Raw genomic sequence first — 17,920 nt, 5'->3', positions numbered from 1 at the left:
AGGGTGGTGAGCCTCACATCAGCGGTAGGGAAGCTGTGGGGTGGATCCTACAGTGTAGGATTACTCACACTTGGAAGGTAATAATTTGGGATTATTTGGGACAGGCAGCATTGCTTTGTCCACAGCGGGTCGTGTTTTATGAACTTGATTGCGATATTTAAGGAGGTGACAAAGTTGATCTGTGAGGTTAAGGTGGTGGATATTGTCGGCATGGATTTTAGTAAGGCATTTGATAAAGTCCCCCATGTTAGGCTAATTTAAAAGATTAAGATGCATGGGATCCACAGTGACTTTGTAGTTTGGGTAGAGAACTGGCTTTGCTCATAAAAGACAGAGGGTAGTGGTGGAATGATGTTATTTAGCTGGACGTCTGTGTCCAGTTTCCACCAAGGATCTGTGCCGGGACTCTGTTGCTTGTCATACATATAAACAACCTGGACTTAAATTTGGATGGGTTGTTTGGTAAATTTGCGGATGACACTAAAACAATATTGATGTACAGAGAGATCTTGGGGTCCATATCCCTTCCATAACTCCCTGAAAATGGCAACATGAGCGGGTAGTGGAGAAAAAAGGTGTGTCGCATGCTTAGGGTAGAAACTCAGAGTCTTTTACCCTAAGTACAAATGTCAAAGGTTAGAGGGCATAGCTTTAAGTGAGAGGGACAACATTTAACGGAGATATGCTTATTTGTTTTTGTAGTAGCCATTACATCTCGTGTGCCTAGAACAGACATTGTGTTCTCGGCACCCACCACTCTACACAGAGTGTTACACAGGTGGGTGGTTAGAACATGATGCCGGGGTTAAGCAGCAGATACAACAGTGGTGTTTAAGAGGCTGTTAGATAGGCATTTGAAAATGCAGGGAATGGAGTATCGATCAGATGCAGGCAGAAGAGATTGGTTTAACTTGCCATTGTGCTCAGCACATACATTGCGGGATGAAGGGCCTGTTCCTATGCTGTACTGTTCTTGTGTGTGTGTGTACTGCCACTGCCATTCAAACTGAGGAATGAAAGATTAAATAAATAATATTGCAAAAATTCATGATTTGACACAGTGCATGACATTTTCCAATTATGTGCTGACTGAATCATTGCCTAATAGAGTAATTCTATCATTTGATATCCCTTGGCTGAATATGTTAACATTTCTTTCCCATTAGAGTCATAGAGTGATACCGTGTGGAAACAGGCCCTTCGACCCAACTTGCCCACACCGGCCAACAATGTCCCAGCTACACTAGTCCCACCTGCCTGCAAACCGGCCTGTTCCTCCAAACCTGCCTATCCATGTACCCGTCTAACTGTTTCTTAAACGGTGGGATAGTCCAAGCCTACAACTACCTCCTCTGGCAACTTGTTCCATACACCCACCACTCTTTGTGTGAAAAGGTTACCCCTCGGATTCCTATTAAATCTTCTCCCCTTCACCTTGAACCTATCTTCATTGGTCCTACTTTCCCCTACTCTGGGCAAGAGACTCTGTGCATCTACCCGATCTATTCCTCTCATGATTTTGTACACATTTATAAGATCTCCCCGTCATCCTCCTGCGCTTCAAGGAATAGAGACCCAGCCTACTCAACATCTCCCGATAGTTCACACCCTCTAGTCCTGGCAACATCCTCGTAAATTCTTACTGAACTCTTTCGAGCTTGACAATATCTTTCCTATAACATGATGCCCAGAACTGAACACAATATTCTAAATGCGGTCTCACCAACATCTTACATAACTGAAACATGATCTCCCAACTTCTATACTCCATTCTCTGACTGATGAAGGCCAATGTGCCAAAAGCCTTTTTGACCATTTTATCTACCTGCGACTTGACCTTCAAGGAACCATGCACCTGCACCCCTATATCCCTCTGCCCCACAACACTACCCAGAGGCCTACCATTAGGCCCTGCCCTTGTTAAACATCCCAAAATGCAACACCTCACACTTCGCTGTATTAAATTCCATCAACCATTCCTCCGCCCACCTGGCCAATCGATCCAGATCCTGCTGCAATCTTTCACAACCATCTTCACTATCGAAAAACCACTCACTTTTGTATCATCAGCAAACTCGCTAATCTTGCCCTGTATGTTCTCATCCAAATCATTGATGTAGATGACAAACAGTAACGGGCCCAGCACCGAACCATGAGCACACCACTAGTCACAGGCATCCGGTCCGAGAAGCAACCTTCCACTATCACCCTCTGCTTCCTTCCATGGAGCCAATTTGCTATTTATTCAGCTACAGTATCTCTCCTTGGATCCCATGTGATTTAACCTTCCAGAGGAGCCTACCATGCAGAACCTTGTCGAATGCCTTACTGAAGTCTATGTACACATCTACAGCTCTGCCTTCATCAACCTTTTTGGTCACGTCTTCAAAAAAATCAATCAGATATATGAGACACGACCTCCCATGTACAAAACCATGCTGACTATCCTTAATCAGCCCTTGCCCATCCAAATGCCTGTATATCCTATCCCTCAGAATACTCTTCAGTAACTTACCAAACTACAGATGTTAAGCTCACCGGCCTATGGTTCCCAGCATTTTTCCTGCAGTCCTTCATGAAAAGAGGTACAACTTTTGCCACTAGTTACAGGCCTCCAGACCGAGAAACAACCTTCCACCATCACCCTCTGCTTTGTTCCAAGGAGCCAATTTGCTATCCATTCAGCCTGTTCATTATTTACCCTCCTACCTTGATCTCTTTCAGCTCACAATAAAGGAACATCATAAACTCTCTCTTGCAACCTCTGGTTGGTGGTAGGAACTACAGATGTTGCACATCTCCCCCATTCGCTCAGCAATTTGTCACATTTCCATTTCACACAGTTTTTAAACCTTTACATTTTCATTAACTATGTTTTGCATCTACTTCATTTTGTTGGTTCACATGCTTGATCAATGGTGTTTTATCATTAATGTTTTATTATTATAAATGTTTGGTGTTTTCTGAGTCATTCGTAACTGTCACTGTATGTCATGTTGTTACTTGTGGGTGGAGCACCAAGGCAAATTCCTTGTATGTGAATACTTGGCCAATAGACTTACTTACTTACTTACTTGCTTTGCAGATTATTTAAAAACTATATACAGGTTCTCATTTTAACAAAAAGGACTATATCCAAACATTGTACCATCTTTTTCATTCTTGGTGGATAGCCAACCAATGTTGTGTTTGTAGTTTTGAATCGGGACAGCAGATGTCCACAGCAGAAGTTTCCTACAGGCTGTTTGCTCACCTTTATATTCATGCATGGTGCAGAGAACAAATGCCAAATAATTAACGTTTAGGAGAACTTAAGCAACACATTTATTTTGCTCTGGAATTCATTGACTCCGATCCCACTGCATGGGTTTCGAGCCAAATGTTGACTAAGCTTTGTCTCCACAGGTACTGCCTGACCCACTGAGTTGCTTCAGCAGTTTGATCTTTTTTCACTAATACATTTTTTGATGAGTTTGTCAGTCTCAGTACCTGAATCATTCAACTGTGAAAGCCCTGATATGGAGTTTCTAACTGCATTTCCAAAAAACTCTGGTTTAGTGCAGACTTTTTCAAACTTTTACAACAATGTAGTTCCACTCTTGTCATTTACCTTTTCAAGAGGATCATCATGTTATATTATATTTACAAACAACAGTGGTAAAGATTATTTAAAAAAACTCTTCACTGTGACCAATAACAGCAATAACTACCATTCTATCCTCCCCTGAGACTTTGTTTAAATACTAACTGCAAAATGTGTTTTTGATAGGGAGCTTTGTGAACTGTTTTTGAAACTTATAAATGGACACTGCTGTTAACTGGTATTGACATTGGCTTTTTATAGTCACCTGCACCAAGATACAGTGAAAACATTGTTGTGTGTGTTATCCAGACAAGGTATGCCATACATAAGTACATCAGTTAGTACAAAGTGAAAAAAAGGGTGCACAATTACAGCTGCAGAGGAAGTGCAGAATAAAAAGTTCTAGGGCCGCATTGAGGTAGATTGGAAGGTCAAAATTCATCTTTAGCATTTAAGAGTTCAGATATCAATGGGGAAGAAGCTTTTGGATCTTCTGCCCATTGGGAGAGGGGCAAAAAGATAATGACCATGCATTATTAGCCACGGCGTCAATGTAGTTGGACTGGGACAAATTATTGGTGATATTTACACCCAGTAACAAATCTCTCAACCACCGCCACTACAACACCATTGACACAGACTGGGTGGGGGTGTACTCTACCCCGCATCCTGAAGTCAATGACCAGCTCCTTCATTTTGATAACATTGAGGAAGAGTTTTGTATGTTGCTAAACTGTCCATCTCTTTCCTGTACTCTGTCTTGTCATTGTTTGACATCCAGCCCACTATGTTGGTGTCACCTGCAAACTGACCATTAAATTAGAGCAGAATTTGGCAGCTGGGTCAGGAATTTGTAGCGAGCATAGTAAGGGCTGAAACCGCAGTCTTGTGAGGTACTGGTGTTTAGAATTATAGTGGAGGATGGTTTGTCACCTAGCCTTACTGATTGTGGTCTATCGGCCAGGATGTTAAGGATCCAGTTGCAGAGATAAGTGCTAAGTCCTAGGTCCAGGAGTTCGGAGATGAGTTCACTTTAGTTTATTGTCATGTGTACCGAGGTTCAGTGAAAAGCTTTTTATTGCATGCTAACCAGTCAGCAGAAAGACAATACATGATTACAATCAATTCATTTACAGTGTATAGATACATGATAGATACATACTCAGCAAAGTCCGGTCATGGACATGGTCATGGCCCGATGGACATCAGAGGTAAATAGTAGTTCAGCACTGCTCTCTGGTTGGGGTAGGATGTTTCAGTTGCCTGATAACAGCTGGGAAGAAACTGTCCCTGAATCTGGAGGTGTGCGTTTTCACACTTCTGTACCTTTTGCCTGATGGGAGAGGGGAGAAGAGGGAGTGGCCAGGGTGCGACTCATTCTTCAGTATGCTGCTGGCCTTGCCGAGGCAGCGTGAGGTATAAATGGAATGAATAGAGGGAGGTTGGCTAGTGTGATGGCCTGGGCTGCATTCACAATTCGCTGCAATTTCATACGGGTCCTGGATGGAGCTGTTCCCAAACCAATATGGTGTTGAAGGCAGAGCTCTGGTCTTCAAACAGGAGTCTGACGTAAGTGACCCAGTTATCCAGGTGTTCCAGGGAGGGGTGCAGGGCCAGGGAGGAGGTGTCTGCCGTGGACCTGTTGTGGCAGTAGGTGAATTACAATGCATGCAGGCTGTTCAGCAGTCTGGGGTTACTGTGCACAGTGACCAATTTCTTGAATGATGCATTTCAGAGTTACTGGATGAACAGAAGAAGAAAAACATTCCTTGAGATTGCTAAAATAGGAAAGATATCGGTGCACTTTTTTCCTATTTTCTGTTATATTATATCCTATTTTCCCACAGGTTGACGTAAACTAGCCTGGGTCTGAGGTGAAAGGTTAGAATAGTATGAATTCCAGAAAACCTGGTCATTTGCTTGCAAATGAGTGTAAAGCAACACAAGGAGATCATTTTTGATTGATCGTATTGATCATATGGACAGCATTTTTGTTTGTTGAAATAATTGTGTTCATAGTTTTTCTTTATTTTTTGTAGTTTTTGTACATTTTCAGTGGTGGTGTGAAAGATCATTCTATCATTTATATAGTCTATCATTTCAATTAGCTGCTGTAATTTAAAAAAAAATCTTTATTGTCTAATTACAATAGATTTAGCTATTTCACATGCATTTATAAAAGAGCAACCTCATTAAATTAGCAGAGACAAACAATGAGATATTGTGGGGCTGTGGATCTATTAAATGCCACCGACGGGAACATAATTAAATTCATATCCCATGTGTGAAAAGGCGGAACTTCAGTCACTTGTTTATTTTATATATCGAAACAAATATATGATTGATTTGTATGACTTTAAATGAATCTTACCCTTGTTAAACTTACAAAGAAAATATATTGTTGCCATTTGTCATTGACTGGAACAGAAATGTACTGATAAGGTTTTCTAGTTAATTATTTTGAGTAAATGCCAAATTAACTTAATCAAGACAGATTGTCAATGTGTAAGTTGTGCATAGTCAAACTGAGAGTTGGTGATACATCCTCTGCATCATAGACACAGTGGATCTGCAGAGCACTTGATTCCTGTAATGGGTAAAGAATGGGAAACGGCACTATGGCAATGTGCAATATGTGAAGCATCTCTCAAGGCTTATTGGATAGATGCATTAAATCAGTTCGGTACAGTTTACTTTACTTTATTGACGCGTGTGCCGAGGTACAGTGAAAATCTTTCGTTGCGTGCTAGCCAGTAAATGGACTGTGCCATGAGATTTATTTATTTAATTTTGTCTATGAAGCTGAGCTGTAAAAACATGGAGGTTTCCAAAGTCCAAACCATTGGTGAATTGTATGGTCCTAATTGTCGTTGGTTACCGTGCATGTGTCCGTGCAAGTTCATTCTGATTTACAGACTTATTGCTTTACAGTAAGATGGGAGTGGACTTCTTATGTACCACAATTTTGACTAAACTAAACATTCAGCATTAACATTCCTGAGTAATCTATCTATTGTGAGTTCCATATCAATATATTTAAAAAATCTGAAACAAGGAACTGCAAATGCTGGTTGACAAAAAATGACACAAAGTGTTGGAGTTACTCAGCGGGTCAAGCAGCATCTCTGGAGAACATCGATAGCTAATCAATCTATGTTCTTCACTGATGCTGCCTAACCCACAGAGTTACTCCAGAACTTTGTGTCTTTTTTATTTAAAAATTCAGTTCGTTTTTCATTTATAGCTGAGTACCACAGCTATTATATTATCATGATTAACTGCTATTATTAAGTATAGGTTTAAGGTAAAGAGAGAGGTCAGTAGCGTAGTTCCTTTTCTACGTTCAGATTTTTCCATCTGCTACTTCCTCCATTCAACTTCCATTTTTAATCAATGCATCTTTGATGGGCCTGTCCCACTTAGGCGACTTTTTAGGCGACTGCATGGTCGCCACATGTTTGCGGCTGGTTGCCGGGAAGTCGCCTTCATGGTCGTGAGGAATTCCCGCATTCTGGGAACTAGTCGCGGCCTCATTATGGCCGCCACAAAGTTTTCAACATGTTGGAAAATTAACGGCGACCAGAATGAACCCGTCATGGAGAGTAGCGAGAATTCTCGAGCCGTGGGTGGGTCGCTAGGAGGTCCTAGTGGGTTGCCAGGAGGTCGAAGGTTCTCGGAGGTTCTTGTAGGTTGTAGCTGGTGCTGACCGGTGAATTTCATTGGCTCATTGGGAGAAAAAAAATGTAAGCAGTAGTTTTCAGAACCAAGGATAACCGACCGGTAATGTTAAATGTCCGCCGAGCTTCACAGCCGTGTATCTCTGGCTTCTTAAAAGTTGTCTCCACTCCTTCTCCCCCTCATCTCCCCCTCTCCCTCCTTCTTTTAAAGGACTTACCATACACTGTGCTTTAGCCGTTTTAATTACAGCTCCAGCTTTCCTGTTCATCGCAGTGTGTGTCTGTATCACAGTGTGAATTTCACTCAGACAGTGCTCCCCCCGCTTGCCCTGTCCCCCGCCTGCATAACGGGCTGGTGAAGGAAGCGATGTGTGTGTACGTGTGTGTTCCACTCTGACAGTCTCCAGCAGTCACCTGAAAAATCGCCTAAGTGGGACAGTCCCATTAGGTTGTAAGCTCTGGAATTCAATATTCTGACCCCCAAACTTTAACCTCTATGCTTTCTACCCCTCTCCTATTAAGGCGCTCCATAAAATCTACTGCTTTGTCATCTGTTATCTTGCTTGGCTTCGTGTGAAATATAAAGCAACGTAGGAGATAAAGGTTACACAAAAAAGCTGGAGAAACTCAGCGGGTGCAGCAGCATCTATGGAGCGAAGGAAATAGGCAACATTTCGGGCCGAAACCCTTCTTCAGACTGATCGGGGGCGGGGGTGGGTGGGGACAAGAAAGGGAAAAGGAGGAGTAGCCCAAAGGCTGGGGGATGGGATGGGAGGAGACAGCAGGGGGGCTGAGGAAGGGGAGGAGACAGCAAGGACTAACAAAATTGGGAGAATTCGATGTTCATGCCCCCGGGATGCAGACTCCCCAAACGGAATATGAGGTGCTGTTCCTCCAATTTCCGGTGCTGCTCGCTGTGGCCATGGAGGAGACCCAGGACAGAGAGGTCGGAGACGGAGTGGGAGGGGGAGTTGAAGTGCTGAGCCACCGGGAGGTCAGCTTGGTTATTGCGGACCGAGCGGAGGTGTTCGGCGAAACAGCTTAGTACAAAATATTATGGAGGACCCAGCATGGAGGTAGGGGGGGGAAACAAAGGTTGATCTGGGGTGGATACTTTGTAACCTTGTCAGCGCTCTTTCCGTTGTGACTATTTGCATACTTGCGTGTGGAAGCAAAGAATTTCACTGTGACATGTCACCTGTGACAATAAAGTATTCATTCATTCATTGATATATCTGACACACGCTGGTTTAAACAGAAGATAGACAGTAAAAACTAGAAAAACTCAGCAGGTTTAGTGGATTATAGACAACGACCAGTGGTTTGAAACAAGATTTATTCTGAATCAAGGTTCTCTGGTATCACAAGTCCTAACGCACAACTGACCACAACTGTGGTCCTCATTCGACTGGCTGGCTGAGCCCAGAAACCGCGCGAAAACCCGACCCCTCCCAGAGGCAGGTGCACGCGGCTTCAGACCGCAGGGTTCAACGCTGGCACGCCCCAGCAAGTGCTGCTACACAGGATAGGCAGCATCTCTGGAGATGAAGAGGTTGAAAACCAGCCATAAAACACAATGACTGGAGATGTGTCTTATCCAACTAAGGGCAGAAATCAGAATCATGTGTTCATCTTTATTGACGTGACACCATAATAAATATATTACAGAAAAAATAATTTAATGGGGTGGCACGGTGGCGCAGCGGAAGAGTTGCTGCTGGTTTTCTCTGGATATTCCGGTTTCTCCCACATCCGAAAGAAGCGCAGGTTTGTAGGTTAATTGGCTTCTGTAAATTGTCCCAGGCGTGATGGATGGAACTGGTATATGATAGATTGTTGGTCGGTGTGGACTTGGTGGGCTGAAGGGCCTGTTTCCATATATATGTTTTACATATATCTTAATTTCATTGAACCATGTACGATTGAATATGTGGAATTATTTTCATCTTGTTTCTATAGCCAAAGGGTAAGGTTGATTGATTTATTTGTGCAGAACAGTGATGGAAGTCTGACTTGCCTTGTTTCTCTGTTTTTCTCTCTCTACATATGCATAACAGCATGAATTATAAGGTACACAAAAGTGCTGAAGAAACTCAGCGGGTGCAGCAGCATCTATGGAGCGAAGGAAATAGGCAACGTTTCGGGCCGAAACCCTTCTTCAGTCGGGAGCTTAGTGTGTTTAAATTGCAGCTTAGACTACAGTTTAAAAGTAATTCATTAGTTATCATTAGAAGAAATGAGTAGGTTGGCACAGCAGTAGGGTTGCTGCCTTACAGCACCAGAGACCCGGGTTCGATCCTGACTACGGGTGCTGTCAGTCCGGAGTTTGTACATTCTCCCTGTAACTGTGTGGGTTGTCTCCATGCACCATGCACTCCATTACCCCCTCATTCCATAAAAGTGCAGGTTGGAGGTTAATTGACTTCTGTAAATTGTTCCCAGGGCGTAGGATAGAACTCCTGTACGGTGGCTGGCGTGAACTCGGTGGGCCGAAATGCCTATTTCCAAGCTGTATCTCTGAACTAAACTAAAATCCCAGGAGTGTGCAGAGCTGGAGAAGGTTACAGAAATTAGCATGAGATTTCAGAATGCAGGTGTAGGATGTGCAGCCCATGTAGATCAGTGGGTACATGAGGATGGGTGAATGGGGCATTTTCATGCCTGCCAACCTCAGATGTGTTGAGTATAGAAAACTGGCCAGTGGACCATTCGGGTAATAAAGAATGGTTGCCAGTTCCCAAACATCACAGGTGAGGACCAGGAGGAGAATGAGTATTTTTCCCCCAAATCCTTCAAGGATAACCTACTGGTGCAAGTCTTGTTTCACTCTCCACCACACTGACAACCCCTCAAGTCACACTCAACCTCCTTTAGAATTATGTTTAAGATCCGTGTTTTAGCCCATACTGCGTTCAAGTTAAAGTTACTGGTGGTTGAAGTTGTTAAGGTTTAGAAATGCCATTTCTCATCACTTGGATTCTTTCTGTGTCTGATCCAAAATGAAGCACTGCTAGTCCCTTAAGCTATTTTCACACCATTTCTCACAAATCAAATTTTACTGCTACACACTGCCTTAAACCATGTATATTTGAGACTCCATGTCAGTGCAATGTGTCAAGTGATGCACATCAAATAGCGAAAGGCCTAGATATAGTAGATGTGGAGAGGATATAGTGGATGTGGAGAGGATGTTTCCACCAGTGGGATAGTCTAGGACTAGAGGTCATAGCCTCAGAATGAAAGGACGTTCCTTTAGGAAGGAGATGAGGGGAAATTTCTTTAGTCAGAGGTTAGTGAACCTGTGGAATTCTTTGCCGCAGAGGCTAAGTCAATGGTTATGTTTAAGGCAGAGATAGATAGATTTTTGATTAGTATGAGTGTCGGGTTATGGGGAGAGGGCAGGAGAATGGGGTTATGGGGAGAGATAGATCAGCCATGTTTGAATGTCAGAGTAGACTTAATGGGCCGAATGGTCTAATTCTGCTCTTGTCACTTATGACCGTTTGACATTTGCTATATTTGTGGTCTCATGTGATTTGTAGACATGACTCTGGGAATGTCTGTGCATTGTTTTTCATTGTTTTTAAGTGAGGTGATCTGAATTCCAAATTGTGAACTATTCTTTAAATATTGTTTTTTTACCTCCACAGTGATTTACAGCCAACGGGAGAACCTGCGAATACGACAAAGTCAAAGGTCGCTTCTAAGTTTTCTAGGTTGAGCAGGACTCAGCACAGAGAGACGAGGAATCCTGAGCCGCAGAGTGGTGACTTATGACCAGTTTACGGTCTGAAGATCTCAGCACACTGTTCAGCTGCTCTTTATTTGAACCATCAAATAACCCTTCCACGCACAGTTGATTTAGAGGAAGAAGATAATGCTTCAGTGTTATTTCTTGTGAAATGATGTGGGAATATGGTACATTTTCATGCACCTTTCATTGTCGGTATCTTTGAATTTATTATTTGCTTTAAAGAACCATCAAGATAAAGTAAGACTCCGTTCACCTGCAGAGTTTGAAATATTTACAATTTACCTTGATTATTTATTTTGGTGACACAATCAGAAGATCTCTCAATTATTTTTTTTTTGCCATGAACTCCAAATGTGATTCCTCATCCTCCAGAACTATATCAACTTCCGAGTGTTCACTTTAACACCTTCGAATACACTCCTTATCTGTGTATAATATCTTGGAGAAAGAAAGATTTCTGTACCACTTTACAAAAAACACTGTTATCTCTTTTTACATCACGTACTCAATCGATAAATCGAGTAATAGTTTCAAGTTAAATTACAATTTTTTCGATGAGAAATGGCGGGTGCTTTTCTCCTCTCTTCCCGACCTTACATAGACAGTGTGAAGAGAGGTTTTGTTAATGATAAGGTACTCAATATGAACTGGAAACCCACGCTATTAAAAAAACAGCATTTTGTGTAAAATAGCTTCCAATAGTCTGAAATCCAATGTCGCCCTTACTTTTGATTCTCAGTACAATTTCCAAATTTGATTCTTTAGTTTATATTTGTCACTGCAAATTTAATGAAGCCAGAGGCTGGGAAACAACTGCAGCTCGAGATAGGCAAACTGCTCAAAGCATCAGAAAGAGCCTTATCAGTTGACACAGATCCTACTTAGTGGCTGGTAGAGACCACATCAGTGAAATGGTTTCTACACGCAAGTAATGAATAACCCAGGAACAATTTAATAACCTTCACACCTTAATCCTTTTTGTAAGATTTTTAGTAAGGTAATCTTGACTTTACTCCTTTACAGCAGAATGGGGATTATAAAGAAAATGTTTTATTGTCATCATGCAGCATACAGGTATCAGATCATGACAATAAATAGCTGTTATTCTGAGCTAGTACTGGCATTCAGTGCTCAAGTCAGAGCTACAAGCCCACAAAGGCAAGGGTTGGGTACCACAACTTCATACATTTTAATAAATTCCAAGATAATACCTACTAGGTCTTTTTCCAATAAGAGGTCACACACTTACATGCATTCAGAAATATTAGCCTTAAAATTAATATAGAAAGCAAACATATAGTACCTATTCTTAAAGCAGCTGTGAATTTTAATGCTTAAAATATCACTTTTAAAATTATACTTAAATAATAAGTATAATTGACTTTAAGAAAACAATGTTTATTTTGAATATTTTCTTTACTTTGAGACTTGCACTTTTACTTCTGGGTATATTTTTTAACCATTTAATGAAATTTCATTAGAACTCCCCCATTTATGAGTATCGTCAAGGCATATTTTGCACCCTGCTTAAGTGTACTTGGTGACGACTATTGCTCTGAAAGTTTACATTGTAAATATGAATAATATGATTTGCCATGCAAGGGAAAATGCTTTCCCTCTTGAATTCCTTTTCAGCTTTTATATTAAGTATATTTCTGCATATGATCTTTTTAAATCAATGTATCACCCAGATACAGCCATGATTCATCTTGAAAAGCAAATCTGCCAGAATTACAAGCAAAGAATTGTCCATCTCAAAATATCGTCAAATTACAATGATTTCACTCCTGCTTTTCTACTTTTACTCCAAATTACCCCAAATTTCTCAAGTTTCTTAATCAATATGTGACCAGGTCATTTTTGTACTCTGTGCTATCAATCTGCACCACTCCCATTAATGGCCCCCTGCAGTAATGCAGCCTTCACTAATCCATCCGACTCACACTTCAACTGCCCAAGCTTACTCCTATCAATTAGTGACATATTTATAATGGATATGGCATTCGTCATCCAAGAGGTCTTGAACTTGCTCAGTCCACTGCGTGCAATCTTGATGAAAGAAGACTTAGGGTCAGCGCGATGGAACAAGCTAATGGCGAACATGCTAATGCTTTCCAGAAAATCTTTTAGCGATTACATTTATGGGCACTTATTCAAACTATTGACTCCCATGTTGGCACTTGTACATTAGATAGGTTGGATCTGATATCAAACAGATTCATCTCTCCCCTGTCAATGTGCAAAATGTAGCATTCAATTGATGTTAAGCACTGCAGTTAAAATTTTACTTGTCATTAGAAATGCATTGAGGAAAATATTTCATCCAATTGTGTATAACTTAGCCATTTATAAGTGAAATGGCCAAGTTATACACATTTATAAGCTTCAATAAATATGCATGATTATGATTAAGTGCAAGTTGCTGATTTTTTTTGTTAAACTTAAGTATTTCATCTTTATGAAGTGAGCATTTTTGCAATACTGCTTGTGGATGATATTTAGTGGCATGACTGTTGAGGTTATGCATTGAAGTTGTGCAAGGAAATTCTCAGGCGGAGTACACCTCTATTCCCCTTCAAGCCTATCTTTTAAAAATGTAGTAACAAATGTAAGTAATTTTACGTTGGATACTCTGTGATACTTCCCTACTCAACTGGTGTGGTCAATTTATTTTCAAGCAGAAGCCTAGACATGAACTTTCACTTTGATAAGGGTGAATATCAACCTGGCAACTGATCTAGAGATGTATCATCACTAGAAAACATTCCACTGACTGGGGACTCCAATAGATTCAAATATTAGAAAGCTTCCTACAGCTAGGTCACTGAAGATAGGCCGTCCATTCAATTCAAAGTTCTGGACTCCATAAATATGTTGAAATATATTTGAGACCAAGTTGAAATTAATATTTTGAGCATACATTACTCCCTTATTAGCATTCATTTGTGAGCGTAATTTGCACTGGGATGTGTATTTGTTCAAAGTGGCTTTATAATAAGCTGAGGAAACCGGCGTGACAGAAATGAGATCAGATCCCCTTAAGTTATTGATTAGAATGGATGGCTGCAAAGTAATGTAATATATTTTCTATTATATCGATGAAAAAGCAACCGGTCACTACACTAGGCTTGACATTCGTGACTGTAAATTCATGAGTCATCTTGCTGTTTTTGTCAGTGTTTGGTATTCATTGATGATTTTACCTTACAAAAATGAAAAGTCACTTTGGTGTTGGTGCTGTGTGCAACTTGTCCAGCCATCTCCATTCATTGTTTGTAGGAAGGAACTGCAGATGCTGGTTTGAACCGAAGATAGACACAACATGCTGGAGTAACTCAGCGGGACAGGCAGTATCTCCGGTGAGAAGGAATGGGTGACGTTTGGGGTCGAAGAGTCTCCACCCGAAAAGTCACCCATTCCTTCTCACAAGAGATGCTGCTTGTCCCGCTGAGTTACTCCAGCATTTTCTGTCTATCTTCCATTCATTGTATAAGATACAAGGAATGGTGTCAGAAGAGGATTTTGTCCAGTGCAGTCTAAAGATTGCATCAACCACAGAGAACATTATTTATATACTGATGACAACGTAATAGCTTGTTATTTCTTCATCATCATGTTCGGTTTAAAATACATCTTTACTATCAATTCCGTAAAGTTAGACTAATAATGAACAGGATCTAGTGATTCATTTGAAATAGATATTGAAGAACTGGTAAATCAGAAGGGGAAGCAAAAAGATCGATAGGCGTACTTTGAATAAAAGTTTCCTTAACAAAAGTATTGTTAACATTTATGCTCATTTATTTATGTGCCCAGCTTCCGATTACTAATGTTAATGATCTGTGACTACTGTCACAATGAGTGTTTGGTTCAAGATAAATCAAACGTTCATCTCTAATTACACGTTCTGTAAACTGGCAGCATTACTTGCATTCATGAAACCGACTGTGATGTCATTTGGGAAGGGGACCATTTGTCAATATGTATAAATATTGTGTTTTAGTACAATTTTAATTTCACTCACTAAAGGTGCCGATAATTCTGCAATAAAACTGAGTAACCAATAAATCTACAGAAATGTTTGTGGTTATTTGGATTGTGAACTGGGCAGCTTGACATTCGAAGATATTATAACACTTTTTTTCATTGAATATTTTAATAAATGTCAATAAAACGATTTAACACTGGAAGACAAACCATCTAATAGAAAGGAAGTAAAATACAATCAATAAAGAGAGCATGTGCTGTGGTTTCCATGTAGCTAAGTGCACAAGTGTTCATTTGTGTACCATTTTGAAATAGCAAGAGCATAGTTATGTGAAATAAGCTTTTACAGACAATTACAGGCGTTTTTTATAATTATTTAGATCTGTGGGACTTTGAAGGGATGCCTTTGACACTTGGTGGAAGCAGACAGCAAATACTTTGCTGGGGTATTGAGCAGTTAACCTGGAAAATATTAATTGCCCCATTGCATAGAGTGTTTTTGCTGCAATGGATAGCAAGGCGGGCAGGGCTGGAGGGCTAAAGAGAGAAACGGAGTGGGGAGGGAGTGGGAGAAGAGGTCCCACAATGGATAGGAATCCCTTTGTTACAGACAGACGGCAACTAGTCGGATAGACATAAAATGCTGGAGTAACTCAGCAGGACAGGCAGCATGTCTGGTTAGAAGGTGTGTGTGACGTTTTGGGTCGAGAACCTTCATCAGACTTCTTCAGTTTCAACCAGCATCTGCAGCTCCTTCCTATACATAACTAGTAGGATGGTGGATGTTGAGGCACAGGTAAGATGGGTGGAGTATCATGATGGTCTTTACCTGCTCAGAGGAGACCATCAGTTAGACATGGATAGACAGGTTTGGAGGGATGTGAGCCATTGGATGCAGATGGGACTAGTGTAACTGGGACATGTTGGCTGGTGTGGACAAAGTGGGCTGCAGTGCCCGTTTCCACACTGTATGACTATGACTATCAGTGACACTCAGATTTTCTTTATACAACACTGTTGCTAGTTCACTGAGTATAGATTTAAAAGTGTATTCTATTCAGATTCAGATTCAACTTTAATTGTCAGTGTACAGTACAGAGACAATGAAATGCAGTTAGCATCTCCCTGGAAGAGCGACATAGAATATGATTTCAATAAATACATCTATTTACATGCATACAGTCATAGTGTTTTTCCTGTGGGAGGAGTGTCCGGGGGGGGGGGTGATTGGCAGTCACCGAGGTGCAGTGTTAAGTAATGTAACAGCCGCAGGGAAGAAGCTGTTCCTGGACCTGCTGGTCCAGCAACGGAGAGACCTGTAGCACCTCCTGGATGGTAGGAGGGTAAACAGTCCATGGTTGGGGTGAAAGCAGTCCTTGGCGATGCTGAGCCCCCTTTGCAGACAACGCTTGCTTTGGACAGACTCAATGGAGGGGAAAGAGGAACTGGTGATGCGTTGGGCAATTTACACCACACTCTAGAGGCTTTTTGACAGTTTTTAATGGCTGATCAAGGTGCTGATAGGAATTTAGTGTCGTTTAGAGATTCAGAGTGGAAACAATAGACATTAGGTGCTGGAGTAGGCCATTCGGCCCTTCGAGCCAGCACCACCGTTCACTGTGATCATGGCTGATCATCCACAATCAGTACCCTGTTGACTCTGCTATCTTTAAGAGCTCTATCTAACTCTCTTGAAAGCATCCGGAGAATTGGCCCCCACTGCCTTCACTGAGGCAGAGAATTCCACAGATTCACAACTCTCTGGGTGTAAAGGTTTTTCTTCATCTCCGTTCTAAATGGCCTACTCCATATTCTTAAACTGTGGCCCCTGGTTCTGGACTCCCCTAACATCGGGAACATGTTTCCTGCCTCTAGCGTGTCCAATCCCTAAATAATCTTATATGTTTCAATAAGATAGCCTCTCATCCTTCTAAATTCCAGTGTATACAATCCCAGTCGCTCCATTCTTTCAACATATGACAGTCCCGCCAACCCGGGAATTAACCTTGTGAATCTACGCTGCCTTCCCTCAATAGCAAGAATGTCCTTCGCCAAATTTGGAGACCAAAACTGCACACAATACTCCAGGTGTGGTCTCACCAGGGCCCTGTACAACTGCAGAAGGACCACTTTGCTCCTATACTCAACTCCTCTTTTATGAAGGCCAACATGCCAGTAGCTTTCTTCACTGCCTGCTGTACCTGCATGCTTACTTTCAGTGACTGATGAACAAGGCCACCCAGATCTCGTTGTACTTCCCCTTTTCCTAACTTAACATCATTCAGATAACAATCTGCCTTCCTGTTCGTGCCACCAAAGTGGATAACCTCACATTTACCCACATTAAACTGCATCTGCCCACTCACTTTACCTATCCAAGTCACCCTGCAACCTCATAGCATCCTCCTCACAGTTCACACTCCCACCCAGCTGTGTGTCATGTGAAACAAGCCCTTAAGCTAACAATGTATCTTACACATTAGGGACAATTTACAGAAGCCAAAAATGTTACATATCTTTGGAATGTGGGAGGAAACCGGAGCGCCCGGAGAAAACCCTTATGGTCACGGGGAGAACGTACAAACTCCATATAGACAGCATCCACAGTCAGGATCGACCAGGGTCTCTGGTGCTGCAAGGTAACATCTTCCCCCACTGCACCACCCTGCTGCCCCTTGGAAATTCTGGGCTCCCGATAGTATTGATTAATGAGACTTTCCAGATTCACCTATCATTGGTATTGTTGTTACTTATACTGAGATAGAGTTAAAAACTGTTTTACATTCTATTCAGTCAAATCATACCACACATGATCATATCAGGTGGTGCATAAGAGAAAATAGTAAGATTAAATGAGAACTTAGCAGTTTGAAGTTTGATCTGTATTTTATGAGGAGTTACGGTGAGGGATTACGTGAA

General features: G+C 41.5%; 1 protein-coding gene across 1 annotated transcript in view; it reads left to right on the top strand.

The window, feature by feature from the left end:
- snx29 (sorting nexin 29) overlaps nt 1-15,082 on the top strand; it is a 695,647-nt gene extending 680,565 nt beyond the window's left edge. The window contains exon 21 of the mRNA XM_055651849.1: nt 10,911-15,082. Coding sequence (XP_055507824.1) covers nt 10,911-11,037 — 127 coding nt within the window. The 3' untranslated portion in view covers nt 11,038-15,082. The remainder of the gene's footprint in view (nt 1-10,910) is intronic.
- Nucleotides 15,083-17,920: the final 2,838 nt, after the last annotated feature.

Source organism: Leucoraja erinacea, chromosome 20 (assembly GCF_028641065.1).
Source record: "Leucoraja erinacea ecotype New England chromosome 20, Leri_hhj_1, whole genome shotgun sequence".
Lineage (NCBI taxonomy): Eukaryota > Metazoa > Chordata > Chondrichthyes > Rajiformes > Rajidae > Leucoraja > Leucoraja erinaceus.
The sequence above is the reverse complement of the archived record's forward strand: the minus strand, read 5'-3'. Positions and strand labels throughout refer to the sequence as shown.